General features: G+C 52.7%; 2 protein-coding genes across 4 annotated transcripts in view; one reads left to right on the top strand and one right to left on the bottom strand.

The window, feature by feature from the left end:
• Window positions 1-867, bottom strand: part of ZMYND12 (zinc finger MYND-type containing 12) — a 63,802-nt gene extending 62,935 nt beyond the window's left edge. For both annotated transcript variants that reach the window (XM_037881228.2, XM_043531774.1), the window contains exon 1: window positions 622-867. In XM_037881228.2, the coding sequence (XP_037737156.1) occupies window positions 622-737 (116 nt within the window). In that variant the 5' untranslated portion in view covers window positions 738-867. The remainder of the gene's footprint in view (window positions 1-621) is intronic.
• PPCS (phosphopantothenoylcysteine synthetase) lies at window positions 851-9,172 on the top strand. Of its 2 annotated transcripts, none has more exons than XM_037881229.2 (3): window positions 851-1,379; window positions 1,730-1,833; window positions 8,618-9,172. In XM_037881229.2, the coding sequence occupies exons 1-3, from the start codon at window positions 887-889 to the stop codon at window positions 8,987-8,989; spliced, it is 969 nt and encodes a 322-aa protein (XP_037737157.1). In that variant the 5' UTR covers window positions 851-886; the 3' UTR covers window positions 8,990-9,172. The 2 variants fall into 2 exon arrangements, with proteins under 2 accessions (XP_037737157.1, XP_037737158.1); XM_037881230.2 differs by having other exon boundaries at window positions 888-1,018; window positions 8,618-9,096.
• The last annotated feature ends 3,468 nt before the right edge of the window (window positions 9,173-12,640 follow it).

Consider the following 12,640-nt stretch of genomic DNA (forward strand, 5'->3'; position numbering starts at 1 on the left):
ACAGCAGAAGCAAAGCACTGTCTCCCCACCCCCACTCTGCCTCTGCTCCCAAGGCCTCTTTCACCAAGGCCCTACACCCTGCTTGCGCCTCTTCCCTCCTTTCCTTGTTGCTCACTGCTCTCCCCCTCCCCCTTCGTTGTCTTTCAATCCCCCGCCCCCCGTCCAAGCTGGGGTCCCTCTGCTCTGGGGCCGGGACAGGAGCCTGCCTGCACAGGAGATGCAGGCAGGAGGTGGCCCCAGCCGAGCAGCGGCTGACACGGATTGCTGACCCAGTGCCGCCCCCTGCCGGCAGCATCCGGATTTCGGTGTCTGGTCAGCACATCTGACTGGACTTTCCCCTGACAGCCGGGCTCCTGGCAACCGGCGCTGTCACAGGGCATTGGGGTCGGCGGCAGGGAGAGGGAACCAGGAGGGCGATAGCCCAGGGCCAGGCTTGCTGGGAGCCATCGACCCAGACTGGAAACCCTGTGGCGTATATAATGGAAACCACGTCAGGCCAGGGGCCTGCACTGGGCGAGGGGGGAGGAGGGCCGGGCGCTGAGGAGACTGGGGCGGGGGTGGCTGTGGCGCTCTGGGGGGACGGGGCCCCGGCCGGGGGCAGGCGCAGCGCCCGGCGCTCACCAGTAGCAGGTGACGCGGCAGGCCCCGCAGCGCAGCTGGGCCGGCCCCCCGCACAGCTCGCAGCGCAGCGGCCGCCCGCGGGGCAGAGCCAGGGGCACCAGCGGCCGCACGTTCATCCTCCAGCTCCCGCCCGGCCGACGTCGCCGGGAAGCCGCGCGTTGCCGAGCAACCACGGGCTTCCGGCGCGGGCGGGGCAGCACGCGGGGCGCTTCCGGGGCGCGGCCGGGGCGCAACTTCCGGTGCGGAAGCGGCCAGGGCGGCCGGCATGGCGGCGGCGGGCAGCGCGGACAGCCCCGGGCCGGCCGCGCTAGAGGCGGAGCAGCGCGTGCGGGCCTGGGCGGAGGCGCAGCGAGCCCGCGGGCGGCGCGTGGCGCTGGTGACGTCGGGCGGGACCCAGGTGCCGCTGGAGGCGCGGGCCGTGCGCTTCCTGGAGAACTTCAGTAGCGGGCGGCGCGGGGCGGCCTCGGCCGAGCGCCTCGTGTGCGCCGGATACGGCGTCTGCTTCCTGCACCGCGCGCGCTCCGCCTTTCCGTGGGCGCGCGCGCTCCCGCCGCCGGGTCCCGCCCTCTTGGACGCTTTGCGCGTACACGCGGGGCCTCGCGTCACCGCCGACCCAGCCGCGCTGCCGGGGCTCGTGCCCGCGCTGCTCGGGTACCAGCGCGCCAAGGAGGCAGGCGCGCTCCTGCCGCTCGAGTTCACCAGCCTCAGCGAGTACTTGGCGCTGCTGCGGGCTGCCGCCCGGGCCCTGGCGCCCTTCGGTACGGGGCGTGGGTGGGGAGAAGGGGCGACCGCCCCCTGGGTGTCCGGGCCGGGGGGCGTGGCACTGCGGGGGTCAGGCGTGAGGGGGCGGGGCTCAGCCCTGTCTGGTAGCTCACACTGGCCACTGCCAGAAGGCTGGGGCCTGCTGGGGCAGATGGACCCTTGGGCTGGCCTGGGCTGGCTGTGGGTGGGAGGGAGTCAGCCCTGTTTGAGGGGGGTCCTGGCGTGGGGAGGGATTGTGGCATTGGGTGGGAGAGAGGTCATCTCTTTTTTGGGGGGTCCTGGCATTGCTGGGGCCGGGTCAGCCCCCCTTGGGGCCATCGGTGATTCTGGCTCCTTTCCCCCATAGGCTCCAGTGTGATGTTCTACCTGGCAGCAGCCGTGTCAGATTTCTACATCCCAGCATCAGAGATGCCTGAGCACAAGATCCAGTCCTCTGAGGGCCCCCTGCAGGTGATGCAGCTTCTCCTGGGCACTGGGCCTTGCTCTGTGTCCCGTGTTGGATCTTGCTTGGCAAAAGTGTGATGTGGGGCAAAACCTGGCTTATTGATTCGGTGTGCTACTAGCGCTCTGTGGGGAGCCAGGACTCCTGGGCCTCATTCCCTGGTCTCAAACTGACTTAAGTTACCTTGGGCAAGTCACTTACTCCTGTTCGTCTGAGAGTTCATATACAAACCTGGGGTGTATTAACTCCTCTCACAGGGACTACAAGGCCTTATGAAGGCTCAGTACTTTGAATATAGTGTGCTGTGATGCCACTACCAAACCAGCCATCCCTATTCATTAGATTGGCAGTAATGAAAGCCTAGGTCTGTCTGTTTTTCCTCTGGTTTTGTTCTCTATTCTTCCCTTTATTAAAGGCTTCCTTTTTGATAGGTAGCTATTTTACTGGGATCTCCAGTTTCCTTTTTTAATTATCCTTTCTCAGATAATTCCTCCATGGCAACAACTCATTCTCCATTATTAGTTATTTGTATTCTGGTAGCACTTGGAAGCCCCAGCTGAGATTGGGTCCCTGTTGTGACAGGCTCTTTGTAAACATGAGGAAGGAGACAGTCCCTGCTCTTAATAGCTTATGGTCTAGCTGGACAAATTAGACAAAAGGTGAGAAGGAAAACTGAAGTGCAGAGAGGGGAAGTGATTTGCTTAAGATCACACAGCAGGTCAGTGATAGAGCTGGTAATAGAACCCAGTTCTTCTGATTCCTAGTCCAGTGCTCTAACATCTGAGACCTAGACTTATACTAGCAGGCTGCAGAGGTAGCTGTCTCCTGTATGTAGCCTGAGGAGGTCATTGAAGAAAGAAGCAGGGTGCTCTTTCCTTCCAGGTACTGTCTTCTGTATTTATTAATTCTTCTTTGATTAGCCTCTGTACATGTACACTGTTGGGATGTGCAAACAGTGAAGCTTGGACTGCTGGAACCTTCTAATAGCAGTGCCTGCTGAAGTGCTCACATGCCCGTCTCCCCTTGTTCCTCCAAACCAGTTTGATATCCAGGGAACAAATCGGGGAATCTAGAAGAAGTTCAAGTCTTCCAGTTCTGATCTTTCAGCCCTCAAGTTCACCTTCCCTCACCCATGGATTATGATCTCCTTAGGTAGTGGGGCTGGTTTCACCTTCCTCCAGACAGCTGTTAAAGGAGCGTGCTCGCACAAGATTCAGTGGAAAGATTCCATCACCCTTGCTAATAGCAAAGGAAAGATCTCCATTAATCCTAGATACTCCCTGAAGAAGAAATAGAAGGTCCTGCTGAACATGTGGATATGGATATGGAGGTTCAGACATCACTGGATCACAATGTGAGAGCAACTTTTTCCAGAAGATACAAATTTATAGACAGCATAACATTATAGAAAGGATGGCTACAACCCTGAACATCCCTTCTGTTGTATTAGAGGAAGTCACACACCCAGTTTTTGATATTCTCTATTCACCCACTAGGTGTAAAATCAGTCCTAGATAGTTTGTTCCAACCAGCAAAAAAAACTAGATTAAATCCAGCATCTGGACCAACAATTTCCAAAAAAGCTGACAAGTTATACTAGCTTGTAACAATGCTGGTTCTGGCAGGACTCAACTGAGAGTGCCAATTCAGGATAAATTGCTTAAAGCAGGGTAGTTACAGCCCAAGACTGGGGTTTTTCCACCTCTAAGGCAAACCAGACCAGCCAAATGGAGCAGACTTTGGTCTCACCCCACTGGCTAACCACAAGTCACACAAGCAATTCCCTTAGACACTCCAGTTTCCCAGTATCTCCACCAGTGCCCCTCGTTATGGGGATAAATGGTTATGAAAACCAATACCCCTGTAAAAGAAAAAAGTTTCTCTCTATCCCAAAGGATTGAGCCCCAGACCCAGGTCAATATACAAATCAGATCTTACCCACAAATCACACTGTTGCCAATCCTTTAGAATCTAAAATCTAAAGGTTTATTCATAAAAGGAAAAAAAAATATAGATGAGAGCTAGAATTGGTTAAATGGAATCAATGACATACAGTAATGGCAAAGTTCTTGGTTCAGGCTTGCAGCAGTGATAGAATAAACTGCAGGTTCAAATCAAGTCTCTGGAGTACATCCCCAGCTGGGATGGGTCTTTCAGTCCTTGGTTCAAAGCTTCAGTGTAGCAAAGTCCCTCCTGAGGCAGGAAGCAGGATTGAAGACAAGATGGAGGAGCTGCAGCAGCTTTTTATATTCTCTTGCCATGTGGTCTGTCTTTCTTTGTCCCAAAGACAAACTGTCCATCACATGGCCTGGAAACACCTCAGAGTTCTGTCCCTAGGCAGGTCCCTGCCTACCTGGCTGAGTCCCAAGGCGTGTCTGCCCTCTCTGTGGGTCACTTGTATAGCTGATGGTCCTTAATGGGCCATCAAGCAGGCTAGGCAGAGCTGACCCCAACTTGTCTGGGGTGTCACCCAGAAGCACAGCATAAGTTTGATATACAGACAGTACAGAGCCAATACTTATATCTTTAAATACAAAAACGATACATGCAAACAGATAGCATAATCCTAACCAGCAAACCATAACCTCATCTTAGACACCTTATTTGACCCCACTTTATACACAATTTGGTGCCACTACAGGATCTTGATTGCAACAATGTTCTATGTGGTCCCAGTTCAAGTCAATAACGTCACACAGCTGCCTCAGAGCTTCTGGTTAGTCCAGCCCTGTGCAGATTTATTGGTGGTGATAGTGGCCCTGCAAAGACCTCAGGGCAGTCAAGTCTGCTGTACCCTTTCAAATAAAAGGTAAGAAATTAGGTGCTCTATGTAGAAGGGTATTCTGGCACATGCCAGTTATCAGCCAGTCCAAGCTATCTATCACTTAGGGGAGAAGATAGTTTTACTCCAGAGGGCATTCTGTGTGTGCAGAATTTTTAATTTTTTGGCAATATTTTTAAATTCCACAAATTTTATTTGTCAAATATATGTGGAGGCTCCAGTATGGCATTGGGGAGCACAGTCCACTGGCTTTACAGAAGTGGGTGATCACTGTGCAGGTCCCCACAAGACAGACTCAGCCCTGACACAGCGGAAGGACAGGGCCCTGCCCCTCCGTGCCAGGTGCACCAGATGTGGACAGGCAGGCTCAGCAAGGCAGGATCCAAGTGTGGAGGGTCTTGGTGTGGGGGGATCCGGGTGTGGGTTGAGAGGATTCTGTGTGGGGCAGTCTGGGTGCAGGCGGCTCAGTGGGTGATCTGGGTGTATGGAGGATCAGGGGCTTGTTGGGGGGTTCTGGGTGCAATGGTAATGAGACTCTGAAGGGGGGGGGGCGCAGGTGGTTTGTGCTCAGTAGGAGGGTCTGGGTTTGAGGGTTCAGCAGGGGGTCCAGATGCAGCTGGTTGGGACTTAGTAGGGTGGGGATCCAGGTGTGGGTGGCTTGTCAGAGTAGTCCAGGCACAGGGGGAAGGTCTGGGTATGAGAGGGTCTGGACGCATGGGGGTTGGGCGGATGGGGGAGCAGTTTCCTGTACAGTGATCCCTCCCCCTGCAGCAGAGGAACGATGGGTGGAGGAAGTGCAGGGGGATAGAGTTTGCAGAGCTTCCTACAGCTGGGGGAGAAATTGGGGGGGGTGGGTCTGACATGGCCCAGGATGTCATGAGGGGAAAGAGTAAGTCCCATCCAGCCCAGCCAAGACTAGTAGCTGAGCCTGGCGCAGGGTAGGAGCTATCAGCCGGGTCTTAGTTCGCCCCTTGCCCCACCGTGATTTACCTCTCTGCCAGCTGCCCTGGGCACCCGAAACATACTGCTGGTGTGGGTCGCCTGACCACTCTTGTGGCTTCCCTTTGCTTCCCTGTCGGAAAGTATTTTACTGTGGGAAAGCAAAGAAATCTGCTGGGGACATAAATTCTGCGCATGTGCAGTGGCACAGAATTCCCCCAGGAGTATAGTTTGCTTAGTTACTACTGGAAGAGGAGACAGAACTAGTCAACACACTGATTACCAGAGTTCACTTGGTTGAGAGCATCTTTCAGTTCTTCAGATATGACATCCAGAGCATTAGCATCTGTGATCACCTTGAGGCACCATTGGAGTCTGCAGTTGTCCAGACTCCCTTCAGAGACAAGAACCCAAGTAAAAGACTTTCCATCTGATGGGGAAGGGCTCTTTAGCTCGAGAACAGATGAGGTTCCAGAGAAACTAAAAGATGCTGGGTTTACTGCAAGAGAGATCAGGTTTCCAGATCTACCCTTACTTAGATGATTGGCTCATTAGTGTTTCCTCACAGGAAGATGTAGCAATAGCTATGTCGCAAACATGAGTTCCTAACACTTTAGCTTAAGTTAAACTGGAAGACTCACAAAAAACTCCAATCCAGATCATATCTTTTATTGAGTTAATTCTGGATTCTTAAAAAGGCAGAGCTTTTTGCCCAGAAGAAAGATATTTTACAATCCTTACAGCAATAGATATATTGCAAGACAGCTTCAGTGATGTTTTTTCATGCTGAGGGGCCTTATGGATTTGTTGACATATGTAACTTCTTATGCTCACCTAAGGTGAGACTTGGACAGCATTGATTAAGAATGCGCTGCATACCAAATACAGACAATATGTTTATGAGAATAACACTCTTCAAGGAGGTCATGTGGTATCCCTCAAGTGGTAGTCTGAATGTTGCAGTGAACTCAAAGGAGTTAACCCCCCAGCTCTGTTGATCACAATTTCTTCTGATGCTTCTAATGTAGGCAGGGGAGGTCACTACGTTTCAGTATTCCTGAATTTTTTCCCCACTTTTAGGACAGAGTGGCTCAGGCAGTTACTGACAATGTTTTATGTGAAGAAGCAAGGGAGCAAATCCAGCCAACTGCAAAAAGGCCCTGGCTTTGTGGGAGTGTTGCAAGGTACAACAAATGTATCCCATAGCTCTTCACTTTTACAGGCAAGGACAACATATTAGCAAATCAGCTGAGTAGAGACTTTTACACCATAATTATGAGTGGGCACTCAAAGACTTGACTGCAAACAACATCTACTCCAGGTGGGGGTATCCAGACATAAAACTTGGCAACAAGACAACTCCAAATTCCTGAGGTTTTGCTCCAGGGTAGGAATAGACAATCAGTCCATCTTGGATGCATTTCATCTAGACTGGGAAGTAGGTCTGCTCTATGCATTCCCCCCTCCCCTTCCTCTAATTCAGAGAATTCGAGAAAATCAAACAAGACAAAACCAAGGTTATTGTGATTGGCCTGGCCTGGGCAAGGCAACAGTAGTTCTCAGATCTACTGCAACTATTAGAAGAAATTTCGGTCTTTTCTTCACAGTTCCAGGCCTGGTGACCCAGAATGGTCAGATTTGCCATTTGGACCACAGACTGACTCCTTCACAGTCTTCACAAGTCCTGTTTTAAAAACTATTAATCTCCAGTAAACAATCAATGTGGTGGTGTTATGATCATTAGTGGAAAAGGTTCTTGTGGGCAACCAACATTAACATAAACCCAGTTTGAGCTCCTATTCAATCAATATTGGGATATTTACTTCATCTGAATACTTGGATGCTGCCATCTCATCAGTTAAAATACATTTTGCAACTATTTACTCTCATCCGATCTTAGCTGAACAAAGGCTATTCACTGTAGAAGGGACTCACTGCAAGTGTGCCCCCTGTTGGGTGGGTGTGGCATAGCAAGCTTTCCTCCTATAACACCCTCTGGTGATGGCTGTCTCGGTCCTGTGGTGGTCCACAGCTTCTTTTGGCCCTCTGGACAGGTCACATTTGTTCCCATACCTTCCAGGATACTCCAGTGCTAAGTCCACACAAAGCAGTACCCAAAGGTGAGTCTCTTTAGCCCGTCTTCCTGGCAGTTACTAAGATCCACAGCTCCAGGGATCTTCAGTGTAGATCACTCAAATAGATACCAACTCTCAATGCTTTACCGAACCCTGTCTTGGGCTTGCCTTAACACGAATCCTTTGTCTCCTGCCATCTTGGTACTTCCTCGCTCTCAGCTCCAAATTGAGCCCTCTTTCAGACTTGCTGCAGTGAAAATCAGCATCTCATGTAGCCTTTGGGCATGAGGAGCATTGGACCTTGTGGAGTGTCTGGAACCATAACTTCATATTAATATAGTTGGGGTTGTTAATTTAGCTTGGTATTTAAACGAGAAATTAAACAAGGCATGGCTGTGGGCTGGCTTCTGTAGTCCAGCTCATCCCCTCTGAAGCTCCAGCATTTTTTGGAGGACTGTATCTTGGGAACTCCTTCACCAAATGACCTACCATAATTTGCACCATAGATAGTATCTCACTTCCTGAACTGCAATACCAATTTTCAAGTACATCTGATTATGTATGTATATTTTACAGGTTTGAAAATTCAGTTTCAAACAGGATTATTGTTATAAACGTTGTGGTTACTTCTCCCCCAGTAATAGACTAGGGATGAATTTAGCTTCTCAATAGCAGGAACTTGCATGTTGATACTATTACTTTGTGCTGATTCGTCTGCTAAGTAGATCCTCATTTTTGTTATCCAAACTGGTACCCAAAATGAGTTTCACTGTGCTGGTACATTAATGACACCTTTGATCCTCCCTAGTAAGGTTTAGCAAAATGGCATTTTGGAAATCATTCCAAAGTGTAAAACTCAGCCCAGAACTCTTAGGCATAATGTAACATGAAGCTGGCACATGCCTATTCACTGTCTTTAGCTCTCATATTTAAATGTCATACTAACGTGTACTGAAACTTCTAGTGTCTACTGAAATTTTTTTTCCCCCAATGCAGATCACAATGAAGATGGTGCCAAAAATGCTGTCTCCTCTAGTCAAAGAATGGGCCCCTGAAGCATTCGTTATTTCCTTTAAATTGGAAACTGATCCTTCTATCTTAATTGATAAATCACGGAAGGCTCTGGAGACATATCGTCATCAGGTGGTGATAGCAAATGTTCTTGATTCACGGAGAACATCTGTTCTTCTTGTAACCAAAGACTCTGAAACTAAATTATCACTTTCTAATGAAGAAATAGTACAAGGCGTGGAAATAGAGGAGAAGATAGTAAGCCATCTTCAGTCTCTACACACGGCATTTATAGATAAACACTCTGAAAGGAAAGGACCAGCTTATTCTAGCTCTGAATTATCAGAAACAAATTGAACTTTGAGGGTGTGTATGGAACTGGAGGAACTCTCTATTACAGTAAATGGGGGGGGGACCCATCTGAGGCATTGTGTATGAGGTAAAAAGTGTGAACATCCACCATAGTTTGTCTCATACATGACTTCATAAGTTATTTGCTGCTTATGTTAAAAAAAAACTGAAATGAAAACGTTCCCCTAAGGATGGTATTGTGCAAGTTCGTAGAGAAGAGAGAGATATTTCCCTAATCCTCTCCTTGTGCGGGGGTGGGGAAGCAAGGGATAGATGGGTGTATGTTACAGTTTCTGCTTCTTCAAAAACTCCATGTAGCAGCCCATTTTGAAGTCCTGGAAGGATGGGCAGAGCCCACCAGAACAAAATTCCCCCCTTCTTCAAATGGGAGAATAGTCACAGAGACAGGGGACAACAAATGATTAAACAGGAAGGTGGTGGGGGGGGGAGGTTCAGTCAAAGATGTAAAACGGGAACCATATAGGGACACTGAGCAGAGAACCCTGAACAGTACCCATAGCACCACGAAGGAGGTGAAGTCAGAGGAACTCTTTCTGGATGTGAGACAGCGACTGGACAGAAGTAGTCCCTACAATTGCAGTGAACCTCCCTGTCAGGCTGCATCTTCCTGGTGTGGTAAATGATCATTTTGGCCAGTAACAGGAGGCTGATGTGAAGGTCTTGTGACTTTATGGAGCCATAGGTAGGAAGTCCATAGAGGAGTAGATGGGTAAAGGGCAGCTAGAACTGCATCAGAAGGTTCTGGAGGATGTGAAAAGGAGCTATTACCTGGCACAGTGGAGGTAGGCATGTGTCCAGGTCTCCCTCTTGGTAGAAGGGACAGGCATCAGGGGTATCTATGAACCATGCCTGTGCTCACAGCTGCCAACTAATATCCCTGGTGGGCGAAGGGACCAAGGTGGAATTAAAGCTGGCTAATGGGTTCCTGTCACAGTGCGAGACTCACCCCTGCAGAGCCTCCTGCTGCTCATCCAGGGAATTAGCATTCCAGCCTCCAGAGCACCCTCTGCAGGCTGTTGTCCCACTTTCCACTGGCCCCCCATGTCCTTCCCAGACCCCAGTGCCCCTTTTACCCAGGGTGCTGCCCCCTGCCAGTACCCTTACAGTCTCTGGATCTCCTCTCCCCGGGGAACCCCCACTCACTATCCCCACCTAGCCTCAGTCTTTGGCTATTGTCAGTCGTTGTTAAGCCTCCACACACTGGGGCAGACTGCAGTATATAAGCCAATCATCATAGGCAAGGGGAGTTTGGACCTACTGCCTCTGCCTACCTTTGGGCTCCCCCTGCAACCCCAGTACCTGTCTGACCTTAAACTAGGCCTGCAGGCTGGGGGGTTTCCAGGCCAGAGCTTCCTTGGCTTTCCCCCAGCCCTGCTCCACCTCTGATATACTCACTAGCAGCCAGGCCTATCTCACTCCACAGCTAGAGGAGACTGTCTGCTCCTAGCCCACTGCCCTCTTATAAGGGCCAGCTGAGGCCTGACTGGGGCTTGGCCACAGCTGAGCCTGCTTCCCCCAGTCAGCCTGGGAACTGCTTGCTCCGTCACAGCCCTCTCCCAGGGCTGATTTAAAGCCCATCAAGGCAAGAGCAGGTGACCACGCCGCTACAGAAAGGAAAGGTCAGTGTGCTTGGGCTGCCCTGCGGGCTGTAGCTCCCTCCCTTCCTGGGCTGCGGCTACTGCTGCTGCTGTTTGGAGCTCCCTCCTTCCCTGGGCTGTTGCTGCTGGCTGGAGCTCTCTCCCTCCCTGGAAGACCGCTGCTGGCTGGGACCCCTTCTGGGAGCCGCCGCCGCTGCTGCTGTGGGGAAGAGGGGCCTTGCCGGCCTGCCACCCCATCCCCACCCCTCTGGAGGAAGGAAAAAGCGAGGACCCCACTACCACCACCATTGTCACCCCTTCTGCCTGGGTCCTCACCTGGCTGGCCACCCGCTTGCTGCTGCTCCTGAGCTGGCTGCGCCATCGAGGAGGAGGAAGACCGCTGCGAGGAATTGTGGAGGGGGTTGGTCATTGGACTGAGTGACTTTAACAGCTGTGCTCTTGGGGTGGTGGTAGCCTTTTGCTGCTGTGGGGGGCCAGGGGAGAGGCATGGAGCCCTCCCCCAGTCCTGTTGCCCCCCCCTCCCCCGCCATATCTTCCTTCACCACCACCACCACCACCCCTTTTTGCCACCACCCCCTCCACCAACCCAGCTGACAATCAACACCTGCTGCTCGCCCCTCGACGGGGCTGCTTGCTTCTTTGCCCACCACCATCTGGGACTGTTTCCAGCAGCAAGCAAGGACTGGAGTGAGCCCCACAGGCGCTTGTGGGTGCACTCCCTCCCTCTTTTGTTTGGACTTGGCCCCCCTCCCTCAGTTGCATTTGGGTGGGGGTCTCCCCATTACCCCCCAGCCCAGGTTTTTTTTTCCTCCCTTCCTCCCATAGCTCCCCGGAAGAATTTTCCTTGGTTGTTTGCCTGTCCCACCCTGACCCCATCCCAGGATCCTGGGTCTGTTAGTGTGCCTACCCCGTCCTAACCCTTCCAAGTTTGTCACTCCGCTGCCCCGCCCTTCCCTGGAGTTTGGTTCCCCCCTGCCTTTGTGCTTTACTTGCCCACCTCAGTTGTTTGCTGTTCCCCCTGACCCCCCCTGCCCTGCCCAACCCACAGTTTAGTGTGCCCATGTCCCTTTTCAGAGCGCTTGTGCCCCATTCCCCCCCTTTTAAGTTGTCTATCCTGATCACTGCACCTCCCCTGATGTAATTATAGTCCTTCCCCTTCTGATTGCAGCTGGAGGAGCCGGTGCCCCGCCCTGCACCCGTGATTGTCCCCCTCTCCTTTGTTGTCCCTGTGTCCTCCTGTGGTTAGCACCCTCCTCCCCTGCCTGCAGCCTAGCGGGGAGGAGTGGTTGCTTCTTCCCTTCCCCCGGTGCCCCCCTCCGGTTCCCCCCCCACCCACGCTGGTACCCTCCCTCCTGCATACAGTCTAGCAGGGGGGAGTGGTTGGCCCTGTCCCACCTTTCCTACTCCCAGTACCCTGTCTGTTGGACCCTCCTCCCCTGCCTGCCGTCAAGTGGGGAGGAGTAGTTGTCCATTGTCCTACCCCAATTTAGGGCCTCCTCCTGCTTCTTTCCACCATGGTGGAGGACCCTGCCTCTGCCCCTGGGCCCGACCCTGCCCCTGCTCCTGCCCCCACTGCTCCCATTGTTCCTCCCCTGCCATCACCCTTGCCCGCCCCAGCGGCTACCCTCTCGGCCACCAGTAGGCTAGACTCCGCTGCTGCCATGGCTGCCCCTTCCACCGGCAAAAAGGGCCAGGGGAATAAAAAGGGCAAAGGCCCCTCCCGGAAAACAAAACCTCCCGTTGGCAGGGCTGCCCTCCTAGCCGCGGCCCTGACACCTGCCGTGGCCCCTTCCTCCCCAGTCGTTCCCTCCACTGGCTCTGGGGGCACTCCATCCCTAACCCCCAGAGCGTACGCGCAGGTTGGCGCCGCCCACCCGCATGCCGCTGCACCATCTGCCCCGACTGCCGCCTCTGGTACCATTCCTGGTGGCCGGGGCCCCTTCCCCTCGCTGACCAGGAGGCATGGTGTCCGCTGCCTCCTGGTGTCCGCCTCTCCCCACGTTGAAACGTACGTGTGGGCCTTGGCGAGGGTGATAGG

Source organism: Chelonia mydas, chromosome 18, assembly GCF_015237465.2.
Source record: "Chelonia mydas isolate rCheMyd1 chromosome 18, rCheMyd1.pri.v2, whole genome shotgun sequence".
In the NCBI taxonomy this organism is placed as follows: domain Eukaryota; kingdom Metazoa; phylum Chordata; order Testudines; family Cheloniidae; genus Chelonia; species Chelonia mydas.

Coding starts and splice junctions, on each gene's coding strand:
- PPCS (XM_037881229.2), top strand. CDS start 887: ATGGCGGCGGCGGGCAGCGCGGACAGCCCCGGGCCGGCCGCGCTAGAG. Junction 1,380..1,729: donor CCGGGCCCTGGCGCCCTTCG/GTACGGGGCGTG, acceptor TTTCCCCCATAG/GCTCCAGTGTGATGTTCTAC. Junction 1,834..8,617: donor CCTCTGAGGGCCCCCTGCAG/GTGATGCAGCTT, acceptor CCCCCAATGCAG/ATCACAATGAAGATGGTGCC.